Source organism: Taudactylus pleione, unplaced genomic scaffold (genome assembly GCF_031769625.1).
Source record: "Taudactylus pleione unplaced genomic scaffold, aTauple2 ptg000100l, whole genome shotgun sequence".
Taxonomy (NCBI): Eukaryota; Metazoa; Chordata; class Amphibia; order Anura; family Myobatrachidae; genus Taudactylus; species Taudactylus pleione.
The window spans coordinates 15227482-15242753 of record NW_028284502.1 but is presented as its reverse complement, the minus strand read 5'-3'; the positions used below and the strand labels follow the sequence as shown (position 1 = coordinate 15242753).

General features: G+C 46.6%; 1 protein-coding gene across 2 annotated transcripts in view; it reads right to left on the bottom strand.

Annotated features, from left to right (window-relative positions):
* KIAA1549L (KIAA1549 like) overlaps positions 1-15272 on the bottom strand; it is a 248584-nt gene that overhangs the window by 125265 nt on the left and 108047 nt on the right. For both annotated transcript variants that reach the window (XM_088470490.1, XM_088470491.1), the window contains exons 4-5: positions 9618-9754; positions 790-997 (exon numbers count right to left, since the gene is read on the bottom strand). In XM_088470490.1, coding sequence (XP_088326616.1) covers positions 790-997; positions 9618-9754 — 345 coding nt within the window. The remainder of the gene's footprint in view (positions 1-789; positions 998-9617; positions 9755-15272) is intronic.

Sequence of the window (15272 nt, the reverse complement as noted above, 5' to 3'; positions counted from 1 at the left end):
TTCTGTCTGCCACCATTATTATTATTCCAGGTTTCCTAATTTGGTATTTTTCAAAAGACCTTCCTCAGGACATAGAGACCCAGACACAAGACAAGACAGCAGTCTGGGTCTCTATGTCCTATGTCCTGAGGAAGGTCACTTAGTATGACCGAAACGTCGACCTTTTTGTAATGTAATGAATAAATCTACGCTTTAAGCAGAAGTCCTGGTGAGTGCTCTCAAATTTTTTTACAAGGATTATTATTGTGCTGCCTCAAAAAGTTTTTTTGCTGAAGCACTGAGGTTTGCACCCCAGGTGTTGGATACATTGGAGTGTGTGTGCCGCTCTATTCTTGGATTTTATATATATATATATATATTAGGGATGTGCAGGCTCGGATAGGTTCGAGTTTGCACGTGGAGTTCGGATTTTTCCCTCCAAAAAAACGGAACTCAGAACGAGGCAAAACGTCATCTTACATGGACGAACATCATCATTCCTGGTCTTTTGTCCAGGAATGATGATGTTCGTCCATGTAAGATGACGTTTTGCCTCGTTCTGAGTTCCGTTTTTTTGGAGGGAAAAATCCGAACTCCACGTGCAAACTCGAACCTATCCGAGCCTGCACATCCCTAATATATATATATATATATAATTTCTCTTATTGTCATATGAGATTTACATTTAGAAATATGGTAGTAAGACAGGCCAATTTTGTATCAGTCCAAGTCCAAGCATGACTATAGGAATAATGATTGGTGTGGCATGTACAGTAAAATGCTGTGCCTCATTTACACACGTGTACTTGCCTGTTTTTAGCTTAAAACTGTTTGGTACCAGCTCCCATGTTTCAGCAATTACTGGCACAGACTGTAGGCTCGATATACGATACTTAAGGTCAAGTACATTAAAGACATCATTTCTTGTAAGAATATCTACAATGGCTGAAGGAATGTAAACGGAGAAATTCACTGCGACAGAATATCCCACTGTGACATTGCGCGACCGGCTCGCCATCTGTAAATACATGACACAGGCAGCAATTTATAAATCTATTGTTATATTTTGTTATATCCACATAATGAATGGAAGTGTATTAAAACAGTAACTTGTGTGTAACAAAGGAAACATTGCTTATGCAAAAATACTCTGACAGGGAAAGCCAGTAAATGGCAAATGAATAGCAGTCCCGTGAAGAAGCCAAGGTTATCCCAGAGTGATATTTCATTATGTTCCCGAGAATCGTCTTTGTAACCATTTTCTAAGATGCATTTTTTCGTCTTATTACAGTAAAATAAGCGTTATTAATTTGGGATAATAATTTCCCTATCTGTAAATCAGAGAATAGTTTTGTCTTGTCTTGATTTATCAAGTATCTTGTAACTGTGTTTATAGTTTGTATCTCTACGGTCAGTTTGGCCAACTCGGTTTATTTTTAAGAACTTTATATAAAGTAATGTTTGCAAATATGAATAAAAAGAAATGCACAAAAAAAACAAATATAGAACCATCCTTACCTTATACACAAAAACAACCAAAAATCTAATTCATCTACAGTATACTGTATGTACAACACTATAAAAAATAGATATCCAATGAAATACAGTCAAATTTGCATCATGGAAATAATTATTACAAAGGTCAGAATGTCAACCCGGAGACCCTCAGGTTTTTCTAACTTCTCAGCCTGATCATGACTCACCAAGACATTTTACTAAGTGATCATGGAGGACTAGAACTAGGTTAGTAATGTGGGGGGGGGGGGGGGGGGTGTCGAGCAGGGCACATGGGGGGGGGGGTGCCACTCGCCGCAGACCAGGGGACGTGCGGTTCGCGGCACTACACATTACAACAAATACGTTTGTAGCAGCCATTGAGAATCAGACAGACTCTCATTGGCTGCTGCACCCAGGGCTGGAGCCGGGCTAGAGCTCACTTATGAGCTCCACCTTTCGGCTCCCGCACTGACGTCTCTCCCATAGTGCCGAGCGGGACGGGAGCAGTAGACAGTGGCGGGCGCAGGAGCAGGGATTCCGGTAAGTATAATATTGTGTGTGTGTCTGCGTGTTTTTTAATGTCAAAGGCACTGCTACTGGGGGCGCTGTATAAGGGGCACTATATATTCGGCACTACTGGGGGCACTGCATAGGGGCACTACTGGGGGCACTGTATATTGGCCATTGCCTAGGGAGAACTATATAAGGGGCACTATATAAGGGGCACTACTGGGGGCACTATATAAGGGGCACTACTGGGGGCAATGTATTTTGGGCACTGCATAGAGGGTACTATATAAGGGGCACTACTGGGGGCAATGTATTTTGGGCACTGCAGCGGGTACTATATAAGGGGCACTACTGGGGGCACTGTATGGGCACTATATATTAGGCACTACAGGGAGCACTGCACAAGGGGCACTATATAAGGGGCACTGCATAATGGGCACTACTGGGGGCACTGTATATTGGGCACTGCATAGAAGGCACTATTTATTAGGCACTACAGGGGGCACTGCATAAGGGGCACTACTTGGGGCAATGCATACGGGCACTATATAAGGGGCACTGTATAAGGGGCACTAATGGGAGCACTATATATTGGGAACTGCATAAGGGGCACTTCTGGGGCACTATATAAGGGGCACTACTGGGGGCACTATATATTGGGCACTACTAGAGGCACTGCATAAGGGGCACAACTGGGGACACTATATAAGGAACACTACTGGGGGCACTGCATAGGGGGCACTATATAAGGGGCACTACTGGGGGCACTATATAATGGGCACTACTGGGGGCACTATATATTAGGCACTATATAAGGTGCACTACTGGGGGTACTGTATATTTGGCACTGCATAAGGGGATCTACTGGGGGCCCTATATATTGGGCTCTACTAGGAGCACTGCATAAGGAGCATTATATAAGGTGCACTACTGGGGGTACTGTATATTGGGCACTGCATAAGGGGAACTACTGGGGGCACTATACAAGGGACACTACTGGGTATACTATATATTGGGCACTACTGGGGCACTATATATTGCGCATCGCTTTAGGGGCACTAAATATTGGACACTACTGAGGGCACTGCATAAGGGGCACTATATAAGGGGCACTGTATAATGGGCACTACTGGGGGCACTATATAAGGTGCACTACTGGGGGTATTGTATATATGGCACTGCATAAGGGGAACTACTGGGGGCCCTATATATTGGGCACTACTAGGGGCACTGCATGAGGGGCATTATATAAGGTGCACTACTGGGGGTACTGTATATTGGGCACTGCATAAGGGGAACTACTGGGGAACTATACAAGGGACACTACTGGGTATACTATATATTGGACACTACTAGGGGCACTGCATGAGGGGCATTATATAAGGTGCACTACTGGGGGTACTGTATATTGGGCACTGCATAAGGGGAACTACTGGGGGCACTATACAAGGGACACTACTGGGTGTACTATATATTGGGCACTATATATTGAGCATCGCTTTAGGGGCACTAAATGTTGGACACTACTGAAGGCACTGCATAAGGGGCACTACTGGGGGCACTGTATAATGGGCACTACTGGGGGCACTATATATTGGTTGCTATATAAGGTGCACTACTGGGGGTACTGTATATTTGGCACTGCATAATGGGAACTACTGGGGGCCCTATATATTGGACACTACTAGGAGCACTACATAAGGGGCATTATATAAGGTGCACTACTGGGGGTACTGTATATTGGGCACTGCATAAGGGGAACTACTGGGGGCACTATATAAGGGGCACTACTGGGTGTACTATATATTGGGCACTACTGGGGGCACTATATATTGGGCATCGCTTTAGGGGCACTAAATATTGGACACTACTGAGGGCACTGCATAAGGGGCACTACTAGAAGCACTATATATTGGGCACTACTGGGGGCACTGTATAAGGGGCACTTCTGGGGAACTGCATGAGGGGCACTACAACAGGGGGCATTGCATTACAACTGGGGGCACTGCATAAGGGGCACTACTACAAGGGACATTGCATAAGAGGCACTGCTACTGGAGACATTGCATAAGGGGCTCTACTGGGGGCACTGTATATTGGGCACTATATATTGGTTGTCTTTTAGCCTGAACTGCTCGCAGTGATTGCGGTTAGAAAATCCTACCACAACCACTGCGAGCAGTTCTGATGCCTTTCGATGTTCCCGATTAATCTAATAAATACCAGAGATGACGTGTGATGCGCATTTTTCGAACGCTCGCTCAGACATAGAGGCGTCAACACACCGCAAAGAGCGAGTGTTCAATTTAAATATCCAGCCCCTTTTTTAGAACGACCGTCCGCAAATAGCGTCCGGCTCTGAATCAGGCCCTGAATGCACTGTCTTACCTTCCTCCAGGATCCCTTTTTTTTCCCACCTTTTTTGTTGCTAACATTAACCCTTCTCCTGACTCTCAAGTCTAGTGCCTGGATGTCATCCTCAACTCCTCCCTCACCTTCACCACCCACAACTTACAATCCTGGTACTTTCAACTGCACAACATCTCCAGGAACAGAACCTTCCTCAACCAAGAGACTACCAAATCTCTTATTGATGCATTTCTCATTTCCTGCCAGGACTACAGTACTGTAACCTCCTCACTTTCCCAAATTTCCCCCTATCCATAATATTGGTGCTATTCCTATCTTATGAACCTGATTGGATCTCTACTCTCCTTCAACTGCTTCATTAGCTTTCTTTCCCCTACAAAATCCAGATTAAGCTCCTCCCCTCCCATTCCAGCACTCAGCACCTCCTACATTTCTTACATAATTTCAGTCTACATTACCACTAGCCATCTCCGCTCTTCTCTGCCACCTTGCCCCCGTGCTAATGATCTCATCCCACTCCTGCATCCTTGACCTCTCTCTTGCTGCTTCCCTCCTTTGGAACTCACTAACCTGACATATCAAACTCTCTACTAGACTGCAGGGCTTTAAATGTGCCACCAGCCCTCTTGACACTCTTAACACCCTCTGTCCTCCCTCCTCAGCCTCTCAGAACAGCCCACAGCCCCTCAGCACAGTCCACAGTCCCTCATCATCTCAGCCTCTCAGCACAGACCTCTGCTCATCACTTCAGCCCTTATCACTGTCCTCAACCCCTCAGCCCTCATCAATGTCCTCAGGCTCAGCCACTCAGCACTACAGCTTGCTTCAGTGTCAGTGACTCACTGGGCACTATAGGAACCACATGTGGCAATGTTACCTATGACTTCACGCTGCCACATTGCCATTTGCAGAGTAACTCCTGGCTCTGGCTGCATCTGAGCTATCTCCCTGGGCCAAGATATAAGGACGCGGCATGGAGAGCATAGGCCCCGGCTGCGGTGGTGCCCCTGTGTGGCCTCTCAGCTGGAATGGCTTTCAATCCGGTCGTGTTTAGACACAACCATTGGTCGCACCATCGAAGCTTGCACCAGCCCTATGCTAGGTGCAAATTTTCCCTCCAATGTGAGTAATTGAGCGTTTGTCAGCCTGATTCAGATTTGGGAACAAAGTAAGATAGAGCAAGTAACTGTGTACCTGGACCAACCATGTTGCAATGCAAGAGGTGCCAATAATATGAGATATGGTAAGAACTTACCCTTGTTATCTCTATTTCTACGAAGTCCATAGGGTTCCACAGGATACCTTGGGTATAGGTGTGACGTCAGTCACAGGGCACCAAAGAGTTAAGCTTTCAGCCTCCCAGGATGCACTAGGTCCCCCTCCTATACCCCGCCCCCGGGCCAAGGCACCTCAGTTAGTTACCAAGCCATAGGCCGGAGGAGGAGAAGGAAGAGAGAGAACAAAGATCTGGACACATACAAGAATCACATTCTCACCAGAGGGAGACGGAAAACCGGTGACCAGAGCAAACGGATAAGCCACCGCCAGGCGTCTCTGCGGCTGGTATCTTTTGCCAGGTTGTTTCCACGCCTCCTCTAAATGGTCCACCAACTGACCCGAAAGAGGAAAGACTGTGGCATCGCCCTTCACATCTTTGAAAAAGGCATACTTAGATTTAGCCGCTGGGGGAACTTCGTCCTCAATCACCAAGGCTGTGCGGACCGCCCGAATAAGTCCAGGAATATATACTTTGGACTTAGCATCAGCGTCCTTAGTATGGAGAGGTTCCTGATCGTAAGGATCAAGAATCTCCCCATCATCAGACGTCCCTTCGTCATCCTCATAAGGAGCGGACAGAGACGCCACAGGCCTTTTATGAGGCCGCATCACAGACTCCCCTTGCAACACATCCGACAAGTGCTGTACAGAACTCGTCAGGGAGTTAACCCACGCTGGCTCCTGAGAACCCGGGAGCGGGGAAATAGGGAGACTGTGGGGTACCACCAATTGTCGTGGGAACCCCTGCATGGGTGACGACACCACAGACTGCTGGGACAAACCCATCGGAGTAAACGCGGGCTGCGGAGCTAACTGGCCCACTAAAGCTGTTAACGCCTGAGCGAAACAAGCCCAGGGCGGCTCCTGTACCGGTGCTGTAACCGTAATAGGCCGCGCCATGGACAAACACTGCCGGCAAAGGCCCTCCGCGCTACCCTCCCCCTCCGCTAACGGTACTTTGCACGTGGTACACTGTAGCCGGAGGGGAAAATCACTTTCAGACATGATGGCACCACGTATGTGACCTCTCTCACCAATTAAGTATTAAATAGGCGAGAGACCACCCTGCAGCACCGCACCGCAAGGGCTTTAGCAGAAGAACAGGGACAGTAATAAAGCTGACAGTTTAGAGAAGAAAAGTTACAGGCAGCAGCGCTAGCACAGTCACATACAATGCAGAGAAATAACAATTCCTGCACTAACAGCGCTGATCACTCAACTACACAGACACAGGGCCTGGTAGGACACAGCGCTGCATACACAGACCTGACCACAGCGGAGGAGAGGTATGCGGGGGGACCCAGACCACGATGCTTCCGTCCAGCGCTTCCAGCAGCGTTCACCATGCGTTCTGGAGAAGATGGCCGCTGAGGAGCAGAGAGGAGGCTGGCCTGGGGGAGGAGCGCTGCCACAGGACCAGTCGGCAGCATGCAGAGAGGGCTGTGTGCAGCGGGGGAGGCGCCGGCTGTGAGACAGGGAAGGCGCGCTCCCCTGGCATGCATTTAACCCCTGGGACGCCGCAGCGCTACCGCTCTGCTGCGGTCCGCTGTCCCAGGGGGTAGTGGAAGCGCAGGTTGGTCGCCTGGCTCCACGCTGCAGCCAGTCCCCAGGGAGCCCCCTGCCTGGGGACTTAGGACCATGTGATCAGCGGGGACCCACCGCGGGACCCCGCTGCTTACCTCTGTCCCCCTTGAATCCGGCCATGGTCCGGAGCATCTGGGGTCACCGCTAGCTGTGACCCCAGACGCCCACCAGCATCCCCGGATCAGTACCGGCGTTCTGGTACCGGCGGGGTGTAGGGAAGACAGCATGGACGTCAGGACTGACTGTCCATGCTGTTCATCCAGATGTGCAGCCACAGCTGCATGAAGAATAAGCTTCAGGGGCTCTTCTAGCCCCCACTCCAACAGGTGCACACGACTCCGGCCGGGCACCAAACTAAACTGAGGTGCCTTGGCCCGGGGGCGGGGTATAGGAGGGGGACCTAGTGCATCCTGGGAGGCTGAAAGCTTAACTCTTTGGTGCCCTGCGACTGACGTCACACCTATACCCAAGGTATCCTGTGGATACCCTATGGACCCTGAAGTAGAAACATAATTTTTTTTGCATGCAGGGTAAATACTGGCTGCTGTTGCATGTAGCTTTATATTTACACTGCAATTTAGATGTCAGTTTGGACTCAAACCTCCCAAATCTAATCTCTTTGCACATTTTACATCTGGCCCACCTGCACTCTATTCCCAAACCTGAATCATGCCCTGTGTATGCAACCAGGGGCGTCGAGAGGGGGGGAGCGTGTACAAAGTACCCGGGCCCAGGCTTGCTGCAGGGGCCCGGCGGGGGCCCGGGTCCGGCACCGCTCCCCCTCCCTCTCAAGTCACAGCATCCCAGAACACGCTGCTGTGTGCTGGGCTGCACTGGGAGACTGCTCATGGCTACTAAAGCAGCAGCCGGAGCAGTCTCCTATGCCTATGGGGGGAGCGATCATGCTGATTGCGCCCCCCATTGGCTGTGCGCCGGGCTGAGGGGCACACAGTGCCCCCCTCCCCAGCGTGCATTTTTTCTAAGGGGCGTGGCAATGCCTCCCGAGATTAGGCCACGCCCCCTGTCACCTGGGCCCGGCGCGGTTCTCGTAGACCCAACCACTAAAGCGACATATCTGCGACACTCCCTTAACACACTCATAAGTCGGACCATCTGTGTGCGCCTGAATAGACATCCTCTTTGACACCACCCAGTCACTGACCAGAAATGTCCAATACATTTTCAATACACTTCTGCGTGTGCAGAAATAATATAAATAAAATGTATACATGGACATAATGACGCAATTCGATCCTGCCCATTGCACCAGGAAGTGGGTGGCATGTGGGATGGTGACCTGATTTCCCTGGCGTTTGTAAGGACTCATTGAAATTGGGGAGTTTCCTAGAGATTCCAGGAGAGTAGGGTTAGTGGTGGATCCATTGGAGGGAGGGATAGTGTCTGTGGTTGGAGCGTGATTCACCCTCCCCCCAACACAAACATACCCTCCTTTAGGAGGCGGAGCCAGCTGACTGCGCAGCCCCCAAGGAGGAGAGGAGTGGGAGGTCGTGGCCACACAAAGGAGAAGGTGTTTGTGTTTGTGTTAGGAGGGCCGAGCGCTCTGATCCCGCACCTGGATCTGCCACTGAGTAGGTTAATATGACTTAATATAAATTAGGAGATATTAAAAAAAAAAAACACATTAAACTGCTACATTCTCTATTTGTTTAGCTTAAAAGAATTAGGACCTCATTCAGAGTCGGTCGTTGCGGCCACACGGTCGTAAGGTAAAAGGGGCCGGATATGCAAATGAAGCGCTCACAAGTTGCGTCGGTAAGATGGGATCGTTAGCTGGACGAGCGAGGGGAGGATGCGGCCGTAAGACTAAAAATACGCCCCCTTCTCGTTCCCATTACACGTCATCTCTGGGCATATAAGGATTAATCGAGACCATCGGGAACCATCGGTGCTGGTCGTAGACCTTAAGGTTGACCATACCCTCTCTTAAGCACTACGATCAAGTCAGTGTAAAAACCTCCCATGTCACATGTGCCATGACACTACTTAGTTAATTATGCACTCCCATAAAACGCCGTTTGCATAGTCAGGCACGCCTGCGTTCGGATCTCCACTCCCCCGTTCACAAGCACCTTCCCCTATTACCACCCACAAACGCCTCATCCTGTCACTCAAACTAACGACTTGGCCAAGTTGAAGGAGAGAGTAATTTCTGATCGTAATAGCTAGTTTGCGCACGCGCATTGCGAATTTTACGCATGCGCAGTTTAGCGAACATCGGTGGCGTACGACCGTGCGGCCGCAACGACAGACTCTGAATGAGGTCCTTAATGCTACCATGAAAATATATGGTTCGGTGTGGAGCATGAAGCCCTCATTACATTTTAATCGTGCTATCCTTTGTAGATGAGCCTAAGAGAATTGGCATGTGCAGTACTTACATTTACTGACGTCTTGTTCACAAATACTTCAATTGGCTGATTTAGTACTTTGTACAGAGTGTGGTTAAGATACTCCGTAAAGTTCTGCACAACGTTGTCTCTCTGTGTGATGTTCGGCTGATTCATCAGGGTAAGAACTGGGCAGTGAGACACAATCAACAATTAAGCCATAGGATGTGTTTAAATCACATTTACGCATACATGCCTACTCTCCCGGAAGTTGCGGAGGCTCCCGATTTTTCGGGTAACCCCCCGCACCCCCCCAAAAGAGTAGGCAAATCTCCTGCATCCCACCCACTTCCTAGAAATTTGCGTATCCGTAGGGAGGGGGCGGGGCTAAAAGACGTGATTCGCTTCATTTAGCCCCGCCCCCTCCTCATGGACCTGTGAATCGCAGGTTTTCCTGTGAAGGGGGCGGGACCTAATGACGGCTATAGTCTGGCCCTGCCTCCCCGAAGATGAGAGCAGAGAGTAGATTCTAAAAAAAACAACATTACCCTATACCAGATAAAGAATGAAGAACTGCACTGTAAACAAGAGATTGCAAATTGCTCCTTGGTTGGCCAACAGTGCATCCAGACATTTTGCGATATGCAACATTCCAGTGCCAACATATGGGGTCATGACCCTGATCAGGCAAAGGCACGACCCGTTTCTGCTGAAGTCAAGCCCACATTTCCCAATGACAATATAGACAAAAGCAAAGCTGCGCCCCTTTGTGACTCCAAAAAGCAAAGGCATAAGCAAAAAGTTCCAACTGACTTAATAGGCGGTTTAGCCTACGAGATGGCATTCTACTGTGGGCAGGTGATGGGTACACTAACAGATGGCGTTAGCAGCAAGGGCCAAGCTCCGGAGTGGCTTGGTAATTCCGATAGCATAGCAGCCCCATAGAAACCTATGGGTCTGCTTTGCATTTTGGAAAGGTTTATAGCAACCCATTCAAACTATGCTATCTCACAGTACGGCAAGCAAACCTAAAGAGGTTGTACACCCCTGGTCTGAAGTATATGTTGTTCTGTAGGGTGTATGTACACGAACATGTCAGCAAAGTGTCCAGGGAAATATTTTCACATTTTTCAATGTTTAGTACATATGTATAATGTATATACGTAAAGTACTATTTTAATAATATAATCCGTTTTTGCCAATAGATTTTACAAGCATGTTATTTTAGAGATAGAGCTGGTCTTGCTTCTATAGCAATTAATGTAACAGGTGGTAGAATCTCTACCCAACTCCCGGGGCTATTAAGCTGATGAAAAATGGCACTTAACAAACTAGCAGCATGTGTGAGAAGTCAAGTGTCGGACTTCAAAGAATACACAATATTAAACAGAAAAAGGAGAGCAGACAGCGCTTAGTAATGGCCTAGTAGATAGAGATATAACAAATATTCAATTGTTTAAAAACAGTACTTTATATGCTGAAACAAGTAAAATTACACAATCTGATAGAATCAGATCAAATCAATACATCTAATACACGTGTAAATAGAAATAGTCACAGAAAAGATACATAATAAAAAATCGCGTAAGATAACAATATTGCTCTTTTAAGAAAAATAGCAGCAGCCTATGTGTTTAGTTGCAGCCTGACACATGTAGTGAACCAAGTCTCTGTCCACACATAGGGGTGAATCCTATTAGATGCGAATTACGTATTGCGAGGTGCGAGTTGCTATTTTCACTTCGAAATCGCATATTGAATTCATTTTGCAATCCAATTAGCAACTCGCACTGAACCAGTCAGACTGAGGGCCTGATTCAGAGCCGGACGCTCTGACCAGAGGGCTCGCTCTGAATCAGGGCCCTCCTGCCTAAAAATGGAGCGGCCTCCTGGTCGCTCGCATAGCTGTGGGTGACCACCCACAGCTTATGCGAGCGGCCAAAAAGATGGTCGCGATGGGCAAGACCATCGCGACCATCGGGCTTGCGACGAGACCCTGCGGTAGGGTCTCGCTGCCGCAAGCCCAGGAGTGCTTTTGGCTCTATCAGAGCCAAAAGCACTCCCACTGACATCACTAGTGATGTCAGTGGGGCCGGTCCCAGACGGTAGGCATTCCCATGGAAATGCCTCCGTCTGGGCAGCCACGCCCCCGGCACACCCACCAAAGGGGGCGTGCTGTCACTCACCATTGACAGCACGCCCCCTTTGGTGCGAGACCCATAGCGACAGCTTGGATGTTGCTATGCGGGTCTCGCGCATGCGCACGACGGAGCTCCCTCCGTCGTGCGCATGCGAATTAGGGCACCATCGACCCGCTTGCGAGCGGGTCTGAATTAGGCCCTGAATTCGCATCATTCCATTTGCACCTCCCTGAGAGAGATGGATAGGAGAATCTTTATTTTAAGGGTAAAAAGTCGGGATACTGTGCTGAACCCCTTGGACACCCCCCCCCCCCCTAATGACTAATTAGGCATTTGGAAGTTTCCAATTAGCTTAATTAGTCCAATAATTACAAGTCATTTTGGGGGTAAAAAAAGAAAAATTACCTCAAATTACCCCAAAATCAGCTTTTTCGTTAGTTTAGGCACCCCAAATTTAATTACAATAATTTTTTTAGTTGAAAAATAATTGTTTTTATCATTTTTTTTTTACTTTTTCAAGGTGCCCTCAAAGTACCCCAAAATCTCCCTTTTTCCTACTTTTATTAGAATTTTCGTTTAATTCGTTTGAGATTAACTGAAATTTTTTTTTTTTTTTTTTAATTATTTTCTTGCATATAAAAAAGAAACCACCAATCAGCCATTTCACACCATTTAAAAACCTACAGTACCTTCCTAATGCCCACAAACAGCCTTATATACGGTCCTGCTAACAAAAGTACCCATTTTGGGGGGTCCAGGATGGTTTCCACACAATTTCATGCATTTCTCTCAAGTCTCATTTAGCAGTCAGTTCGCACCCCTCCGCTGCTAGTAGTGCGAATAGGTAATTTAATTGGATTGGAGAATTCTCTGGAGCGCGCTTCACTGCAAATTCTGCGAGTTTCAAGAAACAAACTCGCTACTCGCAATTCGCACCTAATAGGATTGACCCCATAATATGGAAGTACAAAGTCAAATATATGAATATGTAAAAAGTTTGAGCAGCAGCCAGTCAGAGCTAAATACAGTGTAGTATCTTTGTGTCTGTGCTGGCGTCCTATTACAGGCACTCGTAGTTAAATCTCAGTTTATACTACCAGAGCCGGCTCTCATTCAGGGTAATCTCCATGAGTAAACTGTTGACCGTTCAGGATTAATCGTGCCAGCGGCTATGAGCACATGCCTCTCACCTCTCCTGGAAATGCTATTTAGCCAGTAGTATGTCCGCACCGCTCACTTCTCCAGAGTGTAATACAAGCCAGTCAATGATCTTATGATCACGGCTAAGGGAACAAGCCACTCTCGGCTCCGTGTCGGATCGTCCCTTGTATGTCCAGACACATGATCCGGTTCTGGGTACGTATAAGAACAGTGTCCACTATTTCGGATATCAGTGGTTCGGGAGAAAAAAAATCACTTTTAGAGTCCAGAAAAATGACTGCTGCTACGATAAAGAGAACAGCCCTACTAGTGTTAACGTGTTTCGTCTCTTTTTGCCTAGAGACTTTTTCAAGACTCGATTAATCTTTCAAGGCACGATTAATCCTGACCGGTCAACAGTTTACTCACGGAGATTACCCTGGATGAGAGCCGGCTCCGGTAGTATAAACTGAGATTTAACTACAAGTGCTTGTAATAGGATGCCAGCACAGACACAAAGATACTTTCACTGTATTTATCTCTGACTGGCTGCTACTTCAACTTTTTACCTATTCACATATTCATATATTTGACTTTGTTCTTCCATATTATGTGTGGACAGACACTTGGCTCACTACATGTGTTCAGGCTGCAACTGAACACATAGGGCCGTATTCAATTAGAGGCGAAAAGTCGGAAAGTTTTCGGCTGTCCGACTTTTTGCCTCATTCGCCTATTTCAGAGGCGAATTCATTCAGTGCACGTCCCCAATTTTCGCCTAATTCAATTGCAAAACAGGCAAAAACAGAAATAGGTGAATGTGGAACAGGCGAAAAGTGCTGAAAGAATTGGGGAAATCAGTCTGTACCCCAGAAAAAGATACACTAACATAGGGAAATGTGTACTAATAGCCCTAATAAAGCTATTTTGGGTACTTAAGTTGTGTAAATTGCTGCTATTAGCGTCTTTGTAAAAGTGGTGAACAATAGCATAAAGCAGTATTTTTGGGTGAAAATAAGTAGTCCAATTAAATTTGGGGTACTTGAAAATGGGTGCTATCATATTTTTGTCTCTAAAGTGAAGTTTTTAAAAATGTGAAAAACCCACCTGCTGCATGCACCTGCAATCCCAAAAACACCTGACCCATCCTTGCAGCCCCCCCAAGAAGCCTATTTCACTAGTTTTTATGCTTTTCCCCCCACTTTTTACATTTTCACCGCAAAAATTACATCTTTTTTGGGGTGTTCTTAGGTTTTTTTTTGCAGATTTGTCCCTTTGGGGGGCTGTCCCAAAGGTTCTGAGTCGTTTCCCCCACGTTTGCACCCCAAAATAAAGATTTTGCACTTCGTTTTACTAGCTATTCATTGGATTAACTTTTTTGCCGAATTCAATGCATCGAGTTTCCGCTTAAGCGAAATCCTCATAGAATTGAATTAGGCAAAAAGTTTTTAGGTGATATTTTCGCCAATTCGCCTCTATTGAATTTGGCCCATAGACTGCTGCTATTTTTCTTAAAAGAGCAACAGTGTTAACCTTACGTGATTTTTTTAAATTATATATCTATTCTGTGACTATTTATATATATATATGTGTATTAGATGTATTGATTTTATCTGATTCTATCAGATTGTGTCATTTTACTGGTTTCAAACTTTCAACATATAAAGTACTATTTATAAACAATTGAAAATTTGTTATATCTCTATCTACTAGGCCATTACTAAGCGCTGTGTGCTCTCCTTTTTCTCTCTAGCAACAAAGCCTCAATCGGTAGCATTTCAGGACATGATTGCTTAGAAGCTAAATTTGTGCAGCTCAGCGACAAGACCCTTACAAAGCGTACACACAAACTCTTTAATACTGCATGTAGCCTTGGGCAGAAAACAATGTTTGCATTGCAGTCTAGCTGTACATGAGAGGCCTGTGTACAAGATGATGTTTACTGGCCCACGTAAACCTCACAACCTCTTTATTCTTAAAAAATATGGGTCTAAAGTTCTGGCATTTTCATAAAGTCTTAGGGGCTTATTTACTAAACTGTCTGCCCGCAGAATTCAAAACAGCAATACAATAAGTGTAAAACCAGATGTCTTTCGCACTTAATAGCATTGCCGTCTTTACATTTTTTGAGCAAAAACACTGATAGTTGGTTGATAAACCCCTCAAAGTTCAACACTGCAGTTACCAGAATCGATTTCTTCTACTGATATGATCAAAAGCCGCAGTTACAATTTGTCATGTCAGTCTCTGTGCTGTGAACTGATATCTTATATACCTCTCCCATACATATGCTGAAAGAAATATCACATTTGAACAACCATCCCCATATTCCCTAACTATACAGAACCAGGTGCAATGTGATCTAGAGGCTCAGTGCAAGTGCTGAGAGATTGGATCGGGGTGTGACCTGGCTGTGTGTCATGTA